The following is a 22,177-nucleotide window of genomic DNA, read 5'->3' on the forward strand; positions in this document are numbered from 1 at the left end:
ATGTTAATACTAGAAGCAGTTTCTAAGGGCCAGAAATAAGGATCAACCAGACATGTTTACTCTGCCATCTTTACTATGGTTCTGCCATCTTTACTCTGATTCTAACAATTTAAAAGCCACCTTTTGAAAAAATTTTCAGAAACCCACAGTACATGATTCTGAATTCTTTTATAATAACACTCTATACTGACACCACTACAGATGCCAGAAGCTTGGCCACACCCCAATCTTGCAAGCAGTCCCTGATCTTGAAACATAAATTCCAACAGCTATGTTCCTAAAGGAATGAGCAACTATAGGGATCCCCTCCTTTTTAGTGGCTGCTAGGAAGGCCTGGGATACTTCCCTGTCCAATCAGTCCCTTTCTTTAGTGGAGCTTGGACAATCTTGTTCCCACTACTGAAGGCTGATACACGAAGAAAGAAAGCACAAGTACCCACTCTCACTGCTGAGACTGCTCTGGGGGAAGGTCTGCTCCTGGCATCTCACAGTGAAATTCCAAAAGTAGTGATTAGGTTCTACAGTACTATTAGTACTAAATTTCAGCTACATTATGGGTTAAATAAATTACAGAGAAGCAGTGAGATACAATGGAAAGAGCATGAACTGTGGAGTCAGACAGACCTGGGTACGAATCCCGGCTCGAACATTTACTAGCTGTGTGAACTTGGGCAAGTCAGTATATCTCTCAAAGCCTCAGTTTCCTCATCTGTAAAATGGGGGAAATTATCTACCTCGAAGGTGGTTTTAAGAATGAAATGAGGCCTCAATAACTGTTAGTTCCCCTTCCCACCCAAAATGCGTTTCTTTACTAAAAGCTATCCTAGAATGCAACATTTATAATAATGCTTTATGGAAAAAAATGTCTTCTAATTGCTCAAAAATTCTAATTAACTTGTACAATACAACCTACTTATAAATTAGATGCCCACCTTTATTTTCTATCTTTAGTGATACAAAGATATCACTTAACGGAAGAGATATGAAAAGACAGAAAGTGAGATCAATGTTCACTCGTAGTGTAGCACCAGCTTCCCATTGGTTCTAATGGAAAAAACTACAACTCTATGGTATATTAACTTTTCCCAAAAATTCAATACAAAGCACTTTTAACTCAGTGACATTGTTTTCATGATATAAAATTATTGAAACAGTAAATTTACTTAGAGATTTGAATGTCTTCTAAAATGATAGTGCTAAATGCTTTTACATTTCAAATACTACAATTGCTGATATATTTACACAAAGAATGGTACCATATATTTTTATCAATACTACATACATAATTTCAAATATATTCACCACTGGAAGAAAATAAACTTCCACATCCCTTTCCAGACACTAGCTCTTACCTCTGCATTTTCATGGCCTTCCAGGGTCATACAAATATCCAGATCACTATCACGAAATCCAAATCCATTCTTAGAAGAGCCAAATAAGCACAATCTGGCCTTTTCTAAGTAAAGGAAAACAAAAGTCAAAAGTTTTATAATTCGTAGGAAAGAGAAGTCTTTTATTACCTACTAATGGACTAACACAAGATGCTCTTGTCCACTTTGACAGCTTAAATTACCTTCCATTGCCAGATATACTGAGAAATTCCAAAACATTCATCTAAAGCCCAGATCTTTTGCCCAAGTTCCCACAACCCATGTTTCTAACTGCTGTTTACATTTTTCTACAGACATCATAAATTCAACAAGTCAAAACTAAACCTTCAACTTTACCTCAAACCTACTATTGCGCCTATAATCCCTATTCTCAGCAAATAGTATTTTTATCTACCCAACTGCCCACATCAGAAATATATGTGTTATTCTTAATACCACTCTCTCTCAGCTTCTACATCCAAACAATCACCAAGTCCATTAGCTGCTTTCAATGTAACTAACTCATAAATTCATCACTTTTCTTCATTCTCCACAACACTACCAATAGTAAAGTTTAATATTTAGAGATTTACCTCCTAGAAATTAGTAAACTAGTTTTTTCAGGGCACAATTCAAGTAGTTTTACAAATATCACCTAAGTACATAGAATTAATTCTCCTCCCAAAGTGAGTGATTAATCCATTTGATATAAATTATGATGGGATTATCCTTTCATATTTAGTGTCAGCCAGTAACAGCTACCACTTCAAACAAGCTGTACCTTAACTGGATTGGATATCTTTCCATATTAATTCCTGTAGATTACACAGTTAAAAAACAAATTCTACATTTTCAAAACCTAATCGTCCAATTCAGTTCTGATGTCCAACTTGAAATTTCAATGGCAACTGAGAGACGTGAAAGAAGCTATGTTCATCAGCAAATAAAAATGTGCATAAGCTAAATATAACAGACTTAGATTTGATCAGGACTGTATATACTAGCAAATATAATGGAAAATGTAATCTTATATAACAGATCTTTCATAATATACATTCATTCCATTATAAATCAACTCTATCATTTCCTAAAATATTTGGCCACAAAACTCTCGATTCTTCATCCCCATGCCCAAAACCTATTCCTTCTCCTATTTTTGCCATCTCAGTTAAACAGTACCACCCAACTACTCAGGTAAAAGCTTTGAAACTGTCCTTGACACCTTTTTTTTCCTTCGTATCTAACATGTAAGGCTTCAGCAAGTCTTATTAGTTCTACATTCAAAATATGTCCTAAATTTGACCCCCTTTCATTGACTCTTTCAGATGTTATTATGTCTCATCTGAATGTATACAACAGCTTTCTAAATGTTCCACTTGCTTCTATTCTTATGGACCCATACTCTATTCTCTCAGATCATACCACTTAAGTGTTAAAACCTTCCAGAAGCTTCTCATTAGACACTCAAAATTCAAAGTCCTTCTACCAACATCTATAAGGCCCTAATGACTCAATCTCTAGACTACGTCTCAGACCTCATCTTTCTATTACAGTCTACCTCACAACTCCACTCCAGACACACTGACTTCCTGCATGGCCTTCAAGCATACCAAACATAATTCAACCTTGGAGTATTTGTACTTGCTACTCTTTCTCTCTAGAATGTTCTCTCCTTAGACATTCATATAACTTGCTCCCTCATATTATTCATGGCTCTCTTCAAATGTGACTTTATCAGAGAACTACCATAATAGTAGAGAGAACTACTCCATCACTATCCTTTCAACTCCTGTACTTCAATAGCATTTATTATTTCCTGATATTAAATTGTATACCTGTTTGTTAGTTGACTCTGTCTACTCCTCTTAATATAAGTTTTATGAAAGCAGGTTTCACCTTTTGTATTGGTACTATATTCCCAGCACCTGTTTTAGTACCTAACCATAACATTCAATGAACACTTTTAAAATAAACGAAACTCTGATTGGGTGGCTATAACAAAAACAATCAATTTTTAACATATGACATACCATCATATTCTTTTTGAATAAACTTTTCCAAGCCAATTAAAATTTGCTCCCTGTTGTGTTGTTCAGAAAAGGGTGGTGATAACTCATCTAAAAAAAGAAAAAGGAAAAAAGTAAGGAAAATAGAATCTGAAAAAGTCAGCAATTTTTTATCCTAAACTCTTTACTTAAAATTTCATTATTTGTGGGGCGCCTGGGTGGCTCAGTCAGTTAAGCGTCTGACTTCGGCTCATCATGATCTCATGGTCTGTGGGTTCGAGCCCCGCATCGGGCTCTGTGTTGACAGCTCAGAGCATGTAGCCTGCTTCAGATTCTGTGACTCCCTCTCTCTCTCTGCCCCTGCCCTGCTCATGCTCACTCACTTGCTCTCTCTCAAAAATAAACAAAACATTAAAAAAAATTTTTTTAAATTTCATTATTTGTTAACTTCTCTGACTTTAAAATCGTAAATATTACTAGGGAAGGAAGGGGCAGAGGGAGAACAGAAAAATATTTTTTATAGGTCTATGTACATTTCACATGATCATTTCTCTATGAAATATCTGCAAAATATACTTACTTCTACAAATTATTTAATATTGTTTTCTGCAGACATTCTGCTCGCTCCCAAAAAATGCTTGTTTTTCCTACCTGTTAAATCAATACTCATCTTGTTATGCGAGGTACCTGACCCATTCAAACCTAGCAGTTCCCTCAAATACATGGTCAAGATCTTTTCTATAAACTCCTTTGCCCAACCACAGCCTTCAATGACTTCTCCTTAAATTAATTTCCTTAGTTCTCCAAAGCACTTGCCAATTTGTACTAACCATTTAATTTTCTAGGTATTCCATTTATGTTCACATTATTTTTCCACATAAGACCAAATATTCTTAAGAGTACTCTTTTTCCGGGGCACCTGGGTGGCTCAGTCAGTTAAGCATCCGACTTCGGGTCAGGTCATGAACTCACAGCTTGTGGGTTCGAGCCCTGTGTCAGGCTCTGTGCTGACAGCTCGGAGCCTGGAGCCTGCTTCGGATTCTGTGTCTCCCTCTCTCTCTCTGTTCCTCCCCCGCTTGCACTCTGTCTCTCTCTCTCTCTCTCTCTCTCTCAAAAATAAATAAAGATTAAAAAAAAATTCAAATACCAATTAAAAAAAAAATAAAAAGAGTAATCGTTTTTCTTTTCTATCTCCTCCTCTAGACTCATCCCCAAGAGTTAATACAGTAATAGGAACAAAGGAGTAATTTACTATAATGATTTAAACTAATATTCAACTTTTGAAAAACAAATGTAGCATCTGTGGTTGCAAGCTGAATACAGGCATACCTCATTTTATTACACTTTGCTTTACTGCCCTTTGCAGATACTGTGATTTTCACAAAATGAAGTTCTGTGGCAACCCTACACTAAGAAATATCAAGCACCTTTTCTCCAACAGCACTTGCTCACTTCATGTCTGTGTCACATTTTGGTAATTCTCACGACATTTCTTTTTTTTTCTTTTTTTTTTGTTCCTATCTTTGTTTTTTTGTTTTTTACTTTTATTTTTTTTCAATATATGAAATTTATTGTCAGATTGGTTTCCATACAACACCCAGTGCTCATCCCAAAAGGTGCCCTCCTTAATACCCATCACCCACCTTCCCCTCCCTCCCACCCCCCATCAATCTCACAACATTTCAAACTTTTTCATTATTATATGTTATGATTACCTATGTTCAGTGACCTTTGATACTACCATTGTAATTGTCTTGAGGTGCCATAAACTGTACCCACATAAGATGACAAACTTAATAAATTTTGTGTGTGTTCTGGATGCTCCACTGACCACCCATTTCCCCCACCTCTCTCCCTCTCCTTAGGGCTCTCCATTTTCTGAGACAACATGCTACTGAAATTAGACCAGTCAATAACCTTATTATGGCCTCTAAGTGTTCAAATGAAAAAAAGTATCACATGTCTCTCACTTTAACTCAAAAGCTAGAAATAATAAAGCTTGTAAGGAAGGCATGTCAGAAGTCAAGATAGGCTGAGCGCTAGGCTCTTGCACCAAACAGCCAAGTTGTGAATACAAAGGAAAAGTTCTTGAAGGAAATTAAAAGTGGTACTCCAGTGAACACACGAATGATAAGAGAGTGAAACAGCCTTATTACTGACATGGAGAAAGTATAAGTGGGTCTGAATAGATCAAACCAGCCACAACATTCGCTTAAGCCAAAGCCTAATCCAGAGCAAGTTTCTAATTCTCTTCAATTCTATGAAGGCTGAGGTGAGGAAGCTGCAAAACAAAAAGCTTGAAGCTAGCAGAGGTTCACGAGGTTTAAGAAAAGCAGCAATTTGAACAAAATACAGCATCCTTTCTTGATAAAAACCCTCAAGAAAGTAGGGATAGAAGGAACATACCTCAACATCATAAAGGCCATATACGAAAGACTCACAGCTAATATCATCCTCAATGGGGAAAAACTGAGAGCTTTCCCCCTAAGGTCAGGAACACGACAGGGATGTCCACTCTCACCACTGTTGTTCAACATAGTGCTGGAAATCCTAGCCTCAGCAATCAGACAACAAAAAGAAATAAAAGGTATCCAAATCAGCAAGGAAGAAGTCAACTTTCACTCTCTGCAGATGACATGATACTCTACATGGAAAACCTGAAAGACTCCACCAAAAAACTGCTAAAACTGATACATGAATTCAGCAAAGTGGCAGGATATAAAATCAATTAACAGAAATCAATTGCATTTCTATACACCAATAATGAAGCAGCAAAAAAAGAGAAATCAAGGAATCGATCCCATTTACAATTGCACCAAAACCCATAAAATACCTAGGAATATACCTAACCAAAGAGGTAAAAGATATGTATGATGAAAACAATAGAAAGCTTATGAAAGAAACTGAAGATGACACAAAGAAATGGAAAAATATTCCATGCTCATGGATCAAAAGAATAAATATTGTTAAAATGTCAATACTACCCAAAGCAATCTACATATTCGATGCAATCCCCATCAAAATAACATCAGCATTCTTCACAGAGCTAGAACAAACAATTCTAAAATTTGTATGGAACCAACAAAAGGCCCTAAATGGCCAAAGTCCTGTTGAAAAAGAAAACCAAAGCTGGAGGCATCACAATTACAGACTTCAAGCTATATTACAAAGCTGTTATCATCAAGACAGTATGGTACTGGTGAAAAAACAGACACACAAATCAAGGAAATAATAGAGAACCCAGAAATGGGCCCACAAACGTATGGCCAACTAATCTTCAACAAAGCAGGAAAGAATAACCAATGGAAAAAAGATAACCTCTTCAGCAAATGGTGTTGGGAAAACTGGACAGTGACATGCAGGAGAATGAACTTACACCATACACAAAAACAAACTAAAAATGAACGAAAGACCTAAATGTAAGATAGGAAACCATCAAAATCCTAGAGGAGAAAACAGGCAACAACCCCTTTAACCTCGACCACAGCAACTTCTTACTAGGCATGTCTCTGGAAGCTAGGGAAACAAAAGCAAAAATGAACTATTGGGACCTCATCAAGTTTATAAAAACCTTCAACACAGCAAAAGAACATTCAACAAAACTAAAAGGCACCGACAGAATGGGAGAAGATAATTGCAAATGACTTCTCATATAAAGGGTTAGTATCCAAAATTTATAAAGAACTTATCAAACTCAACACCCAAAAACAAATAATCCAGTGAAGGAATGGGCAAAAGACATGAACACTTTTTCAAAGAAGACATCCAGATGGCTAACAGACACATGAAAAGATGTTCAATATCACTCATCATCAGGGAAACAGAAATCAAAACCACAATGAGATACCACCTCACACTTGTGAGAATGGCTAAAATTAACAATTCAGGAAACAAAAGATGTTGGCAAGGATGCGGAGAAAGGGGAACACTTTTATACTGTGGGTGGGAATGCAAACTAGTGCAACCACTCTGAAAAATAGTATGGAGGTTCCTCAAAAAATTAAAAATAAAGCTACCCTATGACCAAGCACCAGTAGGTGTTTATCCAAAAGATACAAAAATGCTGATTCAAAGGGCACAGACACCCCAATGTTTGTAGCAATACTATTAACGATAGCCAAATTATAGAAAAAGCGCCCAAATGTCCACTGACTGATGAATGGATAAAGATGTGCAGTGTGTATGTAAGTTTGGGTCAGTTTGTGGGGTCGAGCCCCACGTCAGGCTCTATGCTGACCTCTCAGAGCCTTGAGCTTGTTTTGGATTCTGTGTCTCCCTCCCTCTCTCCCCTCCCCCACTCATACACTCTCTCTCTCACTCTCTCTCTCTCTCTCTCTCTCTCTCTCTCAAAAATAAACATTAAAAAAAAGTGAAAACAAAAGAGATGAGTATAAGGGAAAGAAAAATAAGATAAAAACAGAGAGGGAGGCAAACCACAAGAGACTCCTAAACACAGAGAACAAACTGAGAGTCTCTGGAGGGGTGCTGGGTGGGGGGTAGGGGGGATGGGCTAAATAGGTGATGGGCATTAAGGAGGGCACTTGTTGGGATGAGCACTGGGTGTTACATATCTAAGTGATGAAGCATTAAATTCTACTCCTGAAACCATTATTATACTATATGTTACCTAACTTGGAGGTAAATAAAATTTTTTAAAAAGAGAAGAGAGGAAGCCATTTGAGTAACATAAAAGTGCAAGATGAAGCAACAAGTGATCCACTATATCTAGCTGAGATCATTAATGAAGGTGGCCACACTAAACAATGCAGACAAAACAGCCTTATAATGGAAGAAGATACCATCTAGGTACTTTCATAGCTAGGACTTTCATAGCTAGACAGGAAAAGTCAATGCCTGCCTTCAAAGCTTCAAGGGACAGGCTATCTTGTTAGGGGCTGATGTAGCTGGAGTCTTGAAGTTGGAACCAATGTTCATTTACCACTCTAAAAATCCTAGAGTTTAAGAATTATGTAATCTACTATGCTTGTGTTTTATAAATGAACAAAGCCTGGATGACAGCAAAACTGTTTGTAACATGATTTACTGAATATTTTAAGTCCACTGTTGAGACATAATGCAGAAAAAAAAAATTGCTTTCAACATGTTCCATTGACAATGCACCTGGGCACTCAAGAGCTCTAGCAGAGATCTATAGTAAGATTAATGTTTTCATGCCTGCTAAGCCAACATCCATTTATTCCACAATCCATAGATCAGGAGTCATTTAAACTTTCAAGTCTTATCATTTAAGAAATCCATTTTGTGGGGCACCTGGGTGGCTCAGTCATTTAAATGTCATGATATCGCAGTTTGTGAGTTCAGCACAGAGCTTGCATGGGATTTTCTCCCCACCCCACCCCCCACCCACCCCCGCCCCCCACCCCCGCCTCTGTGCCTCCCCTGCTCACTCTCTCTTTCTCTCAAAATAAATTTAAAAACTTAAAAAAAGAAATCCATTCTGTAAGTTTATAGCTGCCATAGTGATTCCTCTTTTAGAGCTGTACAAAATAAACTGAAAATCTTCTGGGAAAGGAATCACTATTCTAGACGCCATTAAGAGCATCTGTGATTCATGGGAAGAAATCAAAATAGAAACCTAAACAGGAGGAGTCTGAAAGAAGTTGATTCCAACCCTCATGGATGACTCTGAGGGGTTCAAGACTTCAGTGAAGGAAGTAACTAAAGATGTGGTGCAGAGAGCAAGAGAACTAGAATAAGAAATGGAGCCTGAAGATGTGACTGAATTGCTGCAATCTCATGATATAACTTGAATGGATGAGGAGCTGCTTCTAACGGAAGCGCAATAAAGTGGCTTACTGAGATAGATTCTCTGAACTCCTGAAGATGCTGCAAAGATTGTCGAAATGACAACAAAGGATTTAGAATATGACATAACTTTGTTGATAAAGTTGATAAACTTAAGTTGATAAAACTGACTCTAACTTTGAAAGAAGTTCTACTATGGATAAAACAGCTACCTAAGGGCACCTAGGTGGCTCAGTTGGCTAAGTGTCTGACTTTAGCTCAGGTCATGATCTCATGGTTCATGGGTTTGGGGCCCACATTGGGCTTTATATTGACAGCACAGAGCCTACTTGGGATTCTCTCTCTCCCTTGTCGCTCTCTGCCCCTCCCCCCACAAATAAACATTTTAAAAAATAGCTATCTAACAGCATCACATACTACAGAGAAATCATTCATAACAGGAAGAGTTAATGTAGCAAACTTCATTGCTGTCTTATTTTAGAAATTGTCATAGCCACCCTGATCAGTCAGCAGCCATTAACACTGAGACAAGACCCTCTACAAAAAGACTATGATTCACTGAAAGCTCAGATGATGGTTAGCATTTTTTAGCAACAAGGCATTTTTTAATCAAGGTATATACATTGTTCTTCTTTAGACACAATGCTATTGGACACTTAATAGATGACAGAGTAGTGTAAACATAACTTTTATATGCAGTGGGAAACAAAAAAATTCACTTAATTCACTTTACTGTGGTACTCACTTCATTGTGGTGGTCTGGAACCCAACCCACAATATCTCTGAGGTATACCTATAGCTGAATTACAGGTGATTTTTTTATTATTATTAAAGTGGTAAAACTATTCTGTATGACACCATAATGGTAAATACAGGATACAATGCACTTGTCAAAATCCATAGAACTTTGCAGTACAAAGAGTGAACTTTACAGTAGGCAAATTTTAAAAATATCGTCTAGGTGGTTGGGGACTAGGATGGAATGCAGGCTGTGACAAAAAGAATCTACATGTGTAAGACAATGTCACTCAAAGTGAAACACACACTTCACTGTAAGACTAAGGGCAAAAGGGACTATGCATAAGTACTATAGTTGATAAAAGTTATTTCCCATAGGGGTATTAGATAATAGTTCTGATAATGTTATACATGTGTACTTAAATGTAACAACTGAATAAATGGGTAGCAGATGATGGGGCCAGTTTTTTCACTGTTGGAGTGGGAAATTTACAGATAAGCAGAAAGAAGAGACTTGAATGAGCCATGTGGTAATGTATTCAAGTTGGAGACATCAGTACAAAAGTCATGTTTAACTTAATATAAGATGGTCACATATAGAAATTTTTATAGATACAAGCATATATTTAAGTTAGTGCATATACATAATTTTCTCACTCAGAGAGGGCCTAGAAGCAACAACAGCCCATAACAGCAAGCACGCTAGCATCCAGATCTTGGTTTCTAACACCATTCTCCAATAAAAGGAACCAAGGATCTTTGGAGACATATCTAATTCTAGGACTGGGGCAGAAAATATACATGATGAGCCTGGAGCATCTTGTAGTACCAGAAAGTAAGGAAGTGCTAAAAAAAAATAAATAAAAAATAAAACGAACAAGCAAACAAAAAAACCCCCACACACTGATGGGAGTATAAGTCACAGGAACCAACTGAAAGAATTCCCAATGGCCAAATCTGGAACAATTTGAGCAAAAGAAAAAGTAGTATTAGATAATAACCCAAAGTATAAAATATCCATGAGCTCATATAAATATATATAAATGAATAAATAAATAAAAACAAATGTACTGTATTGTATCTTAATAAAGCTGTGGGGGAAAAATGTGCCACAAACCAGCTATTCAATGCCTTGGTATTACCTAAGAGAAATCAAAATGTACATCCATTCCCAGACCTGCACATAGATATACAGAGCAAATTTATTTATAATAATCAAAACTTAGAAATGAGCCAAATTTGTATCAACAGGTGGATGGTAAACAAATTGTGGCTCTTCCATATAATGGAACACAACTCAGCAATAAAAATGAATAAACTAGGGGCGCCTGGGTGGCTCGGTCGGTTAAGCATCCGACTTCGGCTCAGGTCATGATCTCATGGTCCGTGAGTTCGAGCCCCGCGTCGGGCTCTGTGCTGACAGCTCGGAGCCTGGAGCCTGTTTCGGATTCTGTGTCTCCCTCTCTCTGACCCTCCCCCATTCATGCTCTGTCTCTCTCTGTCTCAAAAATAAATAAACGTTAAAAAAAAAAATTTTTTTTTAAAATGAATAAACTACTTACACACATAACATGGATGAATCTCAAAATAATTATGCTAAATGAAAGAAGCCAGGACCCCAACTCAGAAAAAGAGTACATTCTAGGTGATTCTATTTATATAGAACTCTAGAGAATGCAAACTAATGGATAGCGATTAAAAGCAGGTAAGTGGCAGAGGGTGGGATAGGAAATAAGTGGGAGATATTACAATGGGGAACTAAATGTTATTGCATCAGAAATTTTAACTTATCTGGGCACAGAAAATAATTTAAAAAAATATTTGTTGAGTGAAGGTTTATCCCAGGTTCACCATAAGTGTTTGTTGAATAAAATTATGTAAGGCATTTCCCAAAATATCTTTATAGCCTTTTCTCCCTCAATTATCTTTCTTATACTCTACCAAACCTAAGCCAATTATTCTCCCAAAGAAATTATACACCCTACACTTTTGTGTATAATCTCCTAGATCTGAAAAAGGAGTTCAAGGTCCAACTCAAATGCCACATCATTAATTCCAATCCCTGTGTTCTACCCCAGTTAAAATACTGTTTGCCCTGCATTTTGTTTCCTACTACTACAGCATATAATACATTCTGCTCCCAATTATGGCAATTTTTATACATATCATACTTCCATCTAGAGCAGAACTGTGCAAGAGCAATACAGTGATGGAAATGTTGCCTATCTGGCCTGTCCAACTCAGCAGCCACCAGCCACATGTAACTACTCACTACTCGGGTTGTGGCTACTAAAAATGAGGAATTTGATTTTTAATTTTAATTAATTTCAATTTAAATAGTGGCTACCATATTAGACATCACAGATCCAGAGTCTAAGCTCTTTAAAAGCAACACACAATTACAAGAAACATAATGCCAATAAACTCCTATCTTTCAGTACTCACTCTAAATGTCAATGGACTAAATGCTCCAAACAAAGACATAGGGTAACAGAATGGATAAGAAAACAAGATCCATCTATATGCTGTTTACAAGAGACCCACTTTAGACCTAAAGACACTTTCAGATTCAAAGTAAGGGGATGGAGAACCATCTAACGTGTTAGTGGTCAACAAAAGAAAGCCTGAGTAGCCATACTTACATCAGACAATCTAGACTTTAAAATAAAGACTGTATCAAGAGATGAAGAAGGGTATTATATCATAATTAAGAGGCCTATCCACCAAGAAGACCTAACAATTGTAAATAGTTATGCTCCAAATGTGAAGCACCCAAATATATAAATCAATTAATCATAAACATAAAGAAACTCATTGATAATAATACCATAATATTAGAGGACTTCAACACGCTACTTACAGCAATGGACAGATCATCTCAACAGAAAATCAACAAGGAAACAATGGCTTTGAATGATACACTGGACCAGATGGACTTAACAGATACATTCAAAACATTTCAGCCTAAAGCAGCAGAATATATATTCTTCTCCAGTGCACATGGAACATTCTCTAAAATACATCACATACTGGCACACAAATCAGCCCTCAACAAGTACAAAAAGATCAAGATCATACCGTGATTTTCAGACCACAATGCTATGGAACTCAAAATCAACCACAAGAAAAAACTGGGGAGGTAGCAAATACTTGGGAGACTAAAGAACAGCCTACTAAAGAATGAATGGGCTAACCAAGAAGTTAAAGAGGAAATTTAAAACTACATGGAAGCCAATGAAAATGATAACACCACAGCCCAAAACCTCTGGGATGCAGCAAAGGTGGCCATAAGAGGGAAGTATATAGCCATCCAGGCCTTCCTAAAGAAGGAAGAAAGATCTCAGATACACAACCTAACCTCATGCCTTAAAGAGCCGGAAAAAGAACAGCATATAAAACCCCAAACCAGCAGAAGACAGGAAATAATAAAGATTAGAGCAGAAATCAATGCTATCAAAACCAAAAAAGCAGTAGAACAGAGCAATGATACCAGAAGCTGGTTCTTTGAAAGAATTAACAAAATTGACAAACCCCTAGCCAGTTTGATCAAAAAGAAAAAGGAAAGGACCCAAATAAATAAAATCAAGAAAGAAAGAAGAGAGATCACAACCAACACAGCAGAAATACAAACAAAAATAAGAGAATGTTATAAGCAATTATATGTCAATAAAATGCGCAATCTGGAAGAAATGGACAAATTCCTAGAAATATATAAACTACCAAAACTGAAACAGGGAGAAATAGAAAATTTGAACAGACCCATAACCAGTAAAGAAAATGAATTAGTAATCGAAACTCTCCCAAAAAACAAGAGTTCAGGGCCAAATGGCTTTCCAGGGAAATTCTATCAAACATTTAAGGAAGAGTTAACACCTATCCTCGAAGCTGTTCCAAAAAACAGAAATGGAAGGAAAACTTCTAAACTCTTTCTCTGAAATCAGCACTACCTCAATTCCAAAACCAGACAAAGACCCCTCTAAAAAGGAGAACTATAGACCAATTTCCCTAATGAACATGGACGCAAAAATCCTCACTAAGATAGCAGCCAACTGGATCCAACAATACATTAAAAAAATTATTCACCACGACCATGTGAGATTTATACCTGGGATGCAGGGCTGGATCAATATCTGCAAAACAATCAATGTGATTCATCACATCAATAAAAAGAAAGGACAAGAACCACATGATCCTCTCAACAGATGCACAGAAAGCATTTGACAAAATACAGCATCCTTTCTTGATAAAAACCCTCAAGAAAGTAGGGATAGAAGGATCATACCTCGAGATCATAAAAGCCATATATGAAAGACCCAATGCTAATATCATCCTCAATGGGGAAAAACTGAGAGCTTTCCCCCCCTCAGGTCAGGGAGAAGACAGGGATGTCCACTCTTACCACCATTATTCAACATAGTATTGGAGGCTTAGCCTCAGCAATCAGAGAACACAAAGAAATAAAAGGCATCCAAATTGGCCGGGAGAACGTCAAACTTTCACTCTTCGCAGATGACATGATACTCCATATGGAAAACCCAAAAGACTCCAAAAAACTGCTAGAACGGATCCATGAATTCAGCAAAGTCACAAGATATAAAATCAATGCACAGAAATCGGTTGCATTCCTATAGATGAACAATGAAGCAAAGGAAAGAGAAATCAAGGAATTGATCCCATTTACAATTGCAACAAAAACCATAAAATACCTAAGAATAAATCTAACCAAAGAGGTGAAAAATCTATACACTGAAAACTATAGAAAGACCCCGAATAGCCAAAGTAATCTTGAAAAATAAAACCAAAGCTGGAGGTATCACAATCCCAGAGTTCAAGCTATATTACAAAGCTATAATCATCAAGACAGTATGGTACTGGCACAAGAAAAGACACTGAGATCAATGGAACAGAGAACCCAGAAATGGATCCACAAATGTATGGCCAACTAATCTTTGACAAAGCAGGAAAGAATATCCAATGGAATAAAGACAGTCTCTTCAGCAAGTAGTGCTGGGAAAACTGGACAGCGACGTGCAGAAAAATGAATCTGGACCGCTTTCTTATGTCATACACAAAAATAAATTCAAAATGGATGAAAGACTTATATAGAAGACAGGAAACCATCAAAATCCTCGAGAAGAAAGCAGGCAAAAACCTCTTTGACCTTGGCCGCAGCAACTTCTTATTCAACACGTCTCCAGAGGCAAGGGAAACAAAAGCACAAATGAGCTACTGGGACCTCATCAAAATAAAAAGCTTCTGCACAGAGAAGGAAACAATCAGCAAAACTAAAAGGCAACCGATGGAATGGGAGGAGATATTTGCAAACGACATATCAGATAAAGGGTTAGTATCCAAAATCTATAAACAACTTATCAAACTCAACACCCAAAAACAAATAATCCAGTGAAGAAACGGGCAAAAGACATGAATGACACTTCTCCAAAGAAGACATCCAGATGGCCTCCTGACACATTAAAAAATGCTCAACATCACTCATCATCAGGGAAATACAAATCAAAACCACAAGATACCACCTCACACCTGTCAGAATGGCTAACATTAACAACTCAGGCAACAACAGATGTTGGCGAGGATGCAGAGAAAGAGGATCTCTTTTGCACTGCTGGTGGGAATGCAAACTGGTGCAGCCACTGTGGAAACAATTATGGAGGTTCCTCAAAAAATCAAAAATGGAACTACCCTATAACCCAGCAATTGCACTACTAGGTATTTATCCAAGGGATACAGGTATGCTGTTTCAAAGGGGCACATGCACGCCAACGTTTATAGCAGCACTATCAATAATAGCCAAAGTATGGAAAGAGTGCAAATGTCCATCGATGGGTGAATGGATAAAGAAGATGTGGTATATATATACAATAGAATATTACTCAGCAATCAGAAAGAATGAAATCTTGCCATTTGCAACTCTGTGGATGGAACTAGAGCATATTATGCTAAGCAATATTAGTCAGAGAAAGACAAGTATCATATGACTTCACTCATGAGGACTTTAAGACACAGAACAGATGAATATAAGGGAAGGGAAGCAAAAATAATATAGAAACAGGGAGGGGGACAAAACATAAGAGACTCTTAAATATGGAGAACAAAGAGAGGGTTGCTGGAGGGGTTGTGGGAGGGGGGATGGGCTAAATGGGTAAGGAGCATTAAGGAATCTACTCCTGAAATCATTGTTGCAGTATATGCTAACTTGGATGTAAGTTAAAAAAATAAATTAAATAAAAATTAAAATAAATAAATAAAAGCCATAATGGACTCTGTATTCCCTTTGGCATTTACCACAGTGCTGTGCATTTAATAAATATCTGTTGTTGGGTATCTAAACTATTAAATAACCTGTACCAAAACAAAACGTAATAAGCAAACTGTTTTTAAATAAGAAAATAAATATTTAAAATCTAACAAAGAATCTATTCACAATAGCTCTAATAATAAAAGACTTACCAAAACATCTTTTACATACTAAATCAAGTATTTCCCGAAATCGATTTGTCATTGGTGGTAGAGGTTTTAGATCAATTTTCCTGAAATCCTCTGGACAATCATTTTTTGAATGGCCATCTTTTTTGCAGATGCTGCATACTATCGTTGGTGGCTATACAAACGTAAAAAAAAAAAAATTATCTAATAAACTATTGAGGGACTTCATCACCACTTAGAAAGCAGGTCCAAAAAGACTCTTCTATGTAACTCAATTCTGATAACCTGTGCTTTCAGGAGGTTAAAAAAAAAAGCATATAAATAAAATGCAGTATTAAATGTAAAAAACACATTTTTGACCAAACACTTTAATGTTTCTTCCCCACTAAAATGGTATTTATCAAGATGAGATTTACCCAAATACGTAAGATACAGAAAATACCTGAAGAGGTAATACATATGGGTTAATGCAAACATTTTGGTCAGCTCCCAAAATGAAATCTGTGCATTAATTTTAACCTACTAAAATCTTTAACAACGTAAACTATAAAGAAATTTCATGGTTTTTTTTTATGTTTATTTAATTTTGAGAGAGAGAGACAGAGAGCAAGTGAGGGAGGGGCAGAGAGAGGGAGACACAGAATCAAAGCAGGCTCCAGGCTCTGAGGTGTCAGCACAGAGCCTGACACGGGGCTCAAATTCACGGACTGCGAGATCATGACCTGAGCTGAAGTCAGACACTTAACTGTCTGAGCCACCCAGACGCCCGGATTATAAAGAAATTTCAAAAAAAGGAAGGAAGAAAAGAAAAGAAAGGAAAGAAAAGGAAAGAAAAGAGAGAAGAGAAAAGAGAGAAGAGAAGAAAGAAGAAAGGAAAAGAAGAAATAAGAAGAAGCGAAAGAATGGAAGGAAAGGAAGAAAGGAAGAAATAAATTTGAAGTGGCAGTTTTCATTTCACTCCAAACACTTTCTATCTTCATAGTCAATTGTAAAACCCTCCACTTGGCTAGTTGGTTCAATTTATTACATTAGCATGGTACTCAAGAAACCAAACTGTAGGGCTGACCTCTAAAAATAACTTTGCTTCATACAAGGAATAACTCTTATGCAATAGCCACAAAGTTAACTGCAAACCCTATACCACCATTTAAAATGTATTCCAGGGGCGCCTGGGTGGCTCAGTCAGTTGAGCGTCTGACTTCGGCTCAGGTCATGATCTCGCAGTCCGTGAGTTCGAGCCCCGTGTCGGGCTCTGTGCTGACTGCTCAGAGCCGGGAGCCTGTTTCAGATTCTGTGTCTCCCACTCTCTCTGACCCTCCCCCGTTCATGCTATGTCTCTGTCTCAAAAATGAATAAATGTTAAAATAAATAAATAAATAAATAAATAAAATAAAATAAAATAAAATAAAATAAAATGTATTCCAATGGTGGGGCGCCTGAATGGCTCAGTCAGTTAGGCATCCAACTCTTGGTTTCGACTCAGTTCATGATGTCACAACTTTGGGAGCTCAAGCCCCACACTGGGATCTGGGCTGGTGTGGAAGCCTGCTTGGGATTCTCTCTCTTCCTCTCTCTCTGCCCCTCCCCCACTCACTGTCTCAATCTCTCTCAAAATAAACTTAAAATTTTTTTTAAATAATAAAAAAATAAAATTAAGTTAAATTAAATTAAATAAGATGTATTCCAATGGACTATCAGACAGGTAGTTAAAACAGTAAAAATGTATCCCAACTACTTGAACAAAACACATAGTGAAGGAAGGGCACCACTCCTTTCTTTATTGTAATATGCCTAGATTTCAAAGAGCTTCCTCCTCCAGGATTAGCTTAGATATTTACCTAGCCATGACCTCTGATGCAAATTACATACAAAAACCTCTACTTGTGGCAATGCTGTGCTATAGGCTAATTAACAGTACCACGGGAATTTTTCTTAGCTTTCAAAACTTCTTTTTAAAAGATTTATCAGAAAATACTAGAAAAATGTTACATGTATCTAGAAAAAAAAATTAATTGGATAAATAGTTATCTTAAAATAACTGGGTGGCTCAGTCGGTTAAGCATATGACTTCGGCTCAGGTAATGATCTCACTGCTCATGAGTTCAAGCCCCGCATAGGACTCTGTGCTGACAGCTCAGAGCCTAGATAGATCCTGTTTCCAATTATGTGTCGCCCTCTCTCTCTGCCCCTCCCCTGCTCACATTGTCTTTCTCAAAAATGAAATAAAATGTTAAAATAAATAAACATTAAAGAAAAAAGATAAGTTTCCAAGGGGTATAAAGAAGTATATGGGGCGCCTGGGTGGCTCAGTCAGTTAAGCATCTGATTTCAGCTTAGGTCATTATCTCAAGGTTCACGAGTTCAAACCCCGCGTTGGGCTCTGTGCTGAGAGCTCAGTCTGGAGCCTGCTTCTGATTTTATGTCATCCTCTGTCTCTGCCCCTCCCTCATTCATGTTCGGTCTTTCTCTCTGTCGGTCGGTCTCTCTCTCTCTCCCTCTCTCTCAAAAAAAAAATTTTTTTAAATTTACAAAAAAAAGCGCATACACTGCAGTTATATAATTCAGAGGGTTTTCTAAAAACCTGCCATTTAATCTATCCTTTATACAGTCCATATGTCCTAAACACCGCAACCTAAAAAAAAAAAATGCAATATATGTATTCTTACAAAGAATAAAGAAGCACAGCTTAGTAATTAGGTTAAAAAATTTTAAGCTTGTCAATAAATAATTATTGATAAAACAATAAAACTGGGTAACTTTCTAGATTTTTTCAAAAACATTTTTCTTGGTTTACACATGACCTATATAATCATTTTTTCATCTTGGGTGCTGATATTTCAATTATGTACCCTGCAATTGAAGCAATGTGACTTAGCTAAACCTTTCTTTTATTAACAAAGTAGTCACTGCTTATTTTCTGTTATTGGGTATTTTATTTTCTATAATTTATCAAGTTGAAGTTCAGACTATCCCACTTGAACAGTAGAAAAGTTAAGACTCCATTAGTTTATAAAGGATATGCCAATATCCAAAGGAAAGCTCAAAGGCAGAGACAGAATCTCAATTCTTCACGCTTTTGGTTCCTGATCTTAGTTTCTGCTCAACTATCTTCATTAAATTTATATTCTATGTGGCTCAGTTGGTTATGCGTCTGACTCTGGGTCTCGGCTTAGGTCACGATCTCATGGTTCGTGAATTCAGGCCGCGTGAATTCAGGCTCTGTGCTGACATCGTGGAGTCTGCTTGAAATTGTCTCCATCTTTATCTGCCCCTCCCCTGCTTGCTCTCTGTATCTTTCTCAAAATAAATAAAAATTTAAAAAAATTTTTTTTAAATTTATATTCACCCAACCCATAGGGGTAAAAAACCACCTTTAAAGTGGAATACTATCAGAATTTACAAACCTTATAATCTTCTTTGTGGAAGATAAAGTAAACGTATACATAGAAAATTAACAAAATTTAAAATATTTGCTGCTTTTGCCAAACTGATCTTTATAAAATGCCTGATGAATCCTTTCATATATGAGAAAGTTAAGCAAACCAACTAGTAATAGAGTACTGAAACCTTTTGAGGTTTTACATACATTCTTTAAAGACAACTACAGAAAAAAATATAAAAAGGAAAAGTGAAAATATACACCAAAATATCAATGGAAAATAAGTCTACCATCATAGAAGCTATTTTTACATTTCTGAATCTAAAAACTATAAATACAGTCCTACAACAACCACAAAATCTTACAGACTGTTTACAAACAGTATCCTACCTTGCCAGAGGTTAAAATAAACTTATCAAACACATAATATAATTCCTGGGTGGGGTGGTTATCATCATCATTAAAGTCAGAAGCATCTTCTGTAGCTTTGCAGTTGCAGGAGGTAGCAGATGTGTCAGTGCTCACAATCTGATGTGAACTCTCTGTTTCTATATTTGACTGGCAGTCTGTACCAGAAGATTCATCTGGGTCAGGGGATTTATAACCAATGCAATTACACTGGCTGAGTTCCTTTTTTAGACAGGTTTCTGACAGTGCTAAATCATCTTGTTTCTTAATTGATTTTGGCTCTAATTCACTGCCTCCACTGGTAGAAAGAGATGAAGATTCCTGTCCAAGTTCAGCCAAATCTAGCTCATTTACCAACAAACTGTCATCTTCAGTAATACATCTCTGTGATGTACATTCCATTTCATCGTATTTATCAGGTTGACCTCTTTCTGCATTTATTTTTTCTGTGCTTTCTCCATGTAGAATGCAACAATTGGATGCCATATTGTCAGACTTCACTGGTTTCTTATTGCTTATTTTCCCCTTCTCTTTTTTCATGGAATCCACTGTAGATTTATTTCCACCCTTCCTCTGAGGACAGGCAAAATACCGATAAGCTGCCCTGAATCTCTCCACAACGTATTCATAAACAAGCTGGCTGTTTAAGCTCCGTGCAACATTCCTCTTAACTGAAAATGGATCTAGTAAAAAAAGAAATGGTCAATAACTAAGTATCCATCAATGAACTACAATTCCAAGCTTACCCAAACAGATTGAAACTGCTATATTCTCAGCACAGTACATTCTCCCAAAGCTTTTTTAACCTAAGGTCAAAGTGAGAGTTCCTACAAACTGAGTAGGAAAAATACAAGAGCAACATCTTTTCCTTTCTTCTGTTATAAAATAAAAAGTTAAAAGGAAAAGAGAGAAAAGAATAAGGTTAATTAATGAGAGAATGGCCAAAGGGACCAACTCAATAATTACACAATTTTTTTTTAAATTTATTTAAGTACTCACTACAACCAACATGGGGCTCAAACTCACAACCCCGAGATTAAGAATTACATACTGTTGCAGACACCACGGTAATTACAAAATTACAATGATAAAACTGGCAGAAAAAGCCATGCCATTTATACCTTCCTGAACTGTTACTGAATAAAATTTTCCAAACCTCTAGGACCCATTAATAATTTTTATCTCTTATCATAATATTCTTTAGCGACATGCTCCTTGCAACTTAAATAAATGATAACCTAAAATTCTTAAAGCTTCAAGTTAAAAAATACGGATTTTGGGGAGCCTGAGTGGCTCAGTCAGTTAAGCCTCCAACTCTTAGATTTCAGCTCAGGTCCTGATCTCTGTGAGATTGAGCCCCGTAGAGGCTGGGCATGTAGCCTGCTTAAGATTCTCTCTCTTGCTCTGCCCTTCCCCTGCTCATGGCCGCTCACTCTCTCTAAAAAAAACAAAAAGGAAATACTGATTTTAACATTTACCTTCAATGAGTTCAAAAAATTAAAGAAAGGAAAAATTGAAAAGTAGGAAGAAAGAGACCAAAGAAAGTAAAAATTAAACCAAAAGTTAAATTTTAATCCAGTCTAAAATGAGTATATATCAACCACATTTTCATTATTATTAAGAAAATATAAAAGACTTCTAAATGTTTATGGGTTTTTGGATTTTATAAACCTAAAATACAAATATGCCCCAGGAGAAAAGAATAAATGGATGACAGCCAAAAGACAATGCACATTTTCTCCACTACTGAAGATCATTAAGTAAAAGGATTAATAGGACAGGCTTCAGATTGTTAACAGGTTTGGGCATCTGTGACTTTTTGCTGTTATCTAAATCCACAGGCTGTTCTCTACACTCAAAGGCCTTTCCTGGCCTTTTTGCTCCTTGTAGAAGAAGAAAAAGACAAGAGAAAACAAATTATGATAGTTATAGCTCATTGATTTACTGTATGTAAGTGTACAAGATGTGAGTAACTGAGTGTATAAGAATATTTGTGGGTTTAGGGGTGCCTGGGTGGCTCAGTTGGTTAAAGCATCTAACTCTTGATTTTGGCTCAGGTCATGATC

General features: G+C 36.8%; 1 protein-coding gene across 7 annotated transcripts in view; it reads right to left on the reverse strand.

Moving 5' to 3' along the window:
- The window catches only part of LOC125917846 (terminal uridylyltransferase 4), a 64,027-nt gene that overhangs the window by 34,024 nt on the left and 7,826 nt on the right, over positions 1 to 22,177 (reverse strand). For all 7 annotated transcript variants that reach the window (XM_049623939.1, XM_049623944.1, XM_049623941.1 and 4 more), the window contains 4 exons: positions 20,094 to 20,794; positions 16,349 to 16,499; positions 3,401 to 3,487; positions 1,353 to 1,456 (listed from right to left, as the gene is read on the reverse strand). In XM_049623939.1, coding sequence (XP_049479896.1) covers positions 1,353 to 1,456; positions 3,401 to 3,487; positions 16,349 to 16,499; positions 20,094 to 20,794 — 1,043 coding nt within the window. The remainder of the gene's footprint in view (positions 1 to 1,352; positions 1,457 to 3,400; positions 3,488 to 16,348; positions 16,500 to 20,093; positions 20,795 to 22,177) is intronic.

The sequence above is a fragment of the Panthera uncia genome, unplaced genomic scaffold, assembly GCF_023721935.1.
Source record: "Panthera uncia isolate 11264 unplaced genomic scaffold, Puncia_PCG_1.0 HiC_scaffold_258, whole genome shotgun sequence".
NCBI lineage: Eukaryota > Metazoa > Chordata > Mammalia > Carnivora > Felidae > Panthera > Panthera uncia.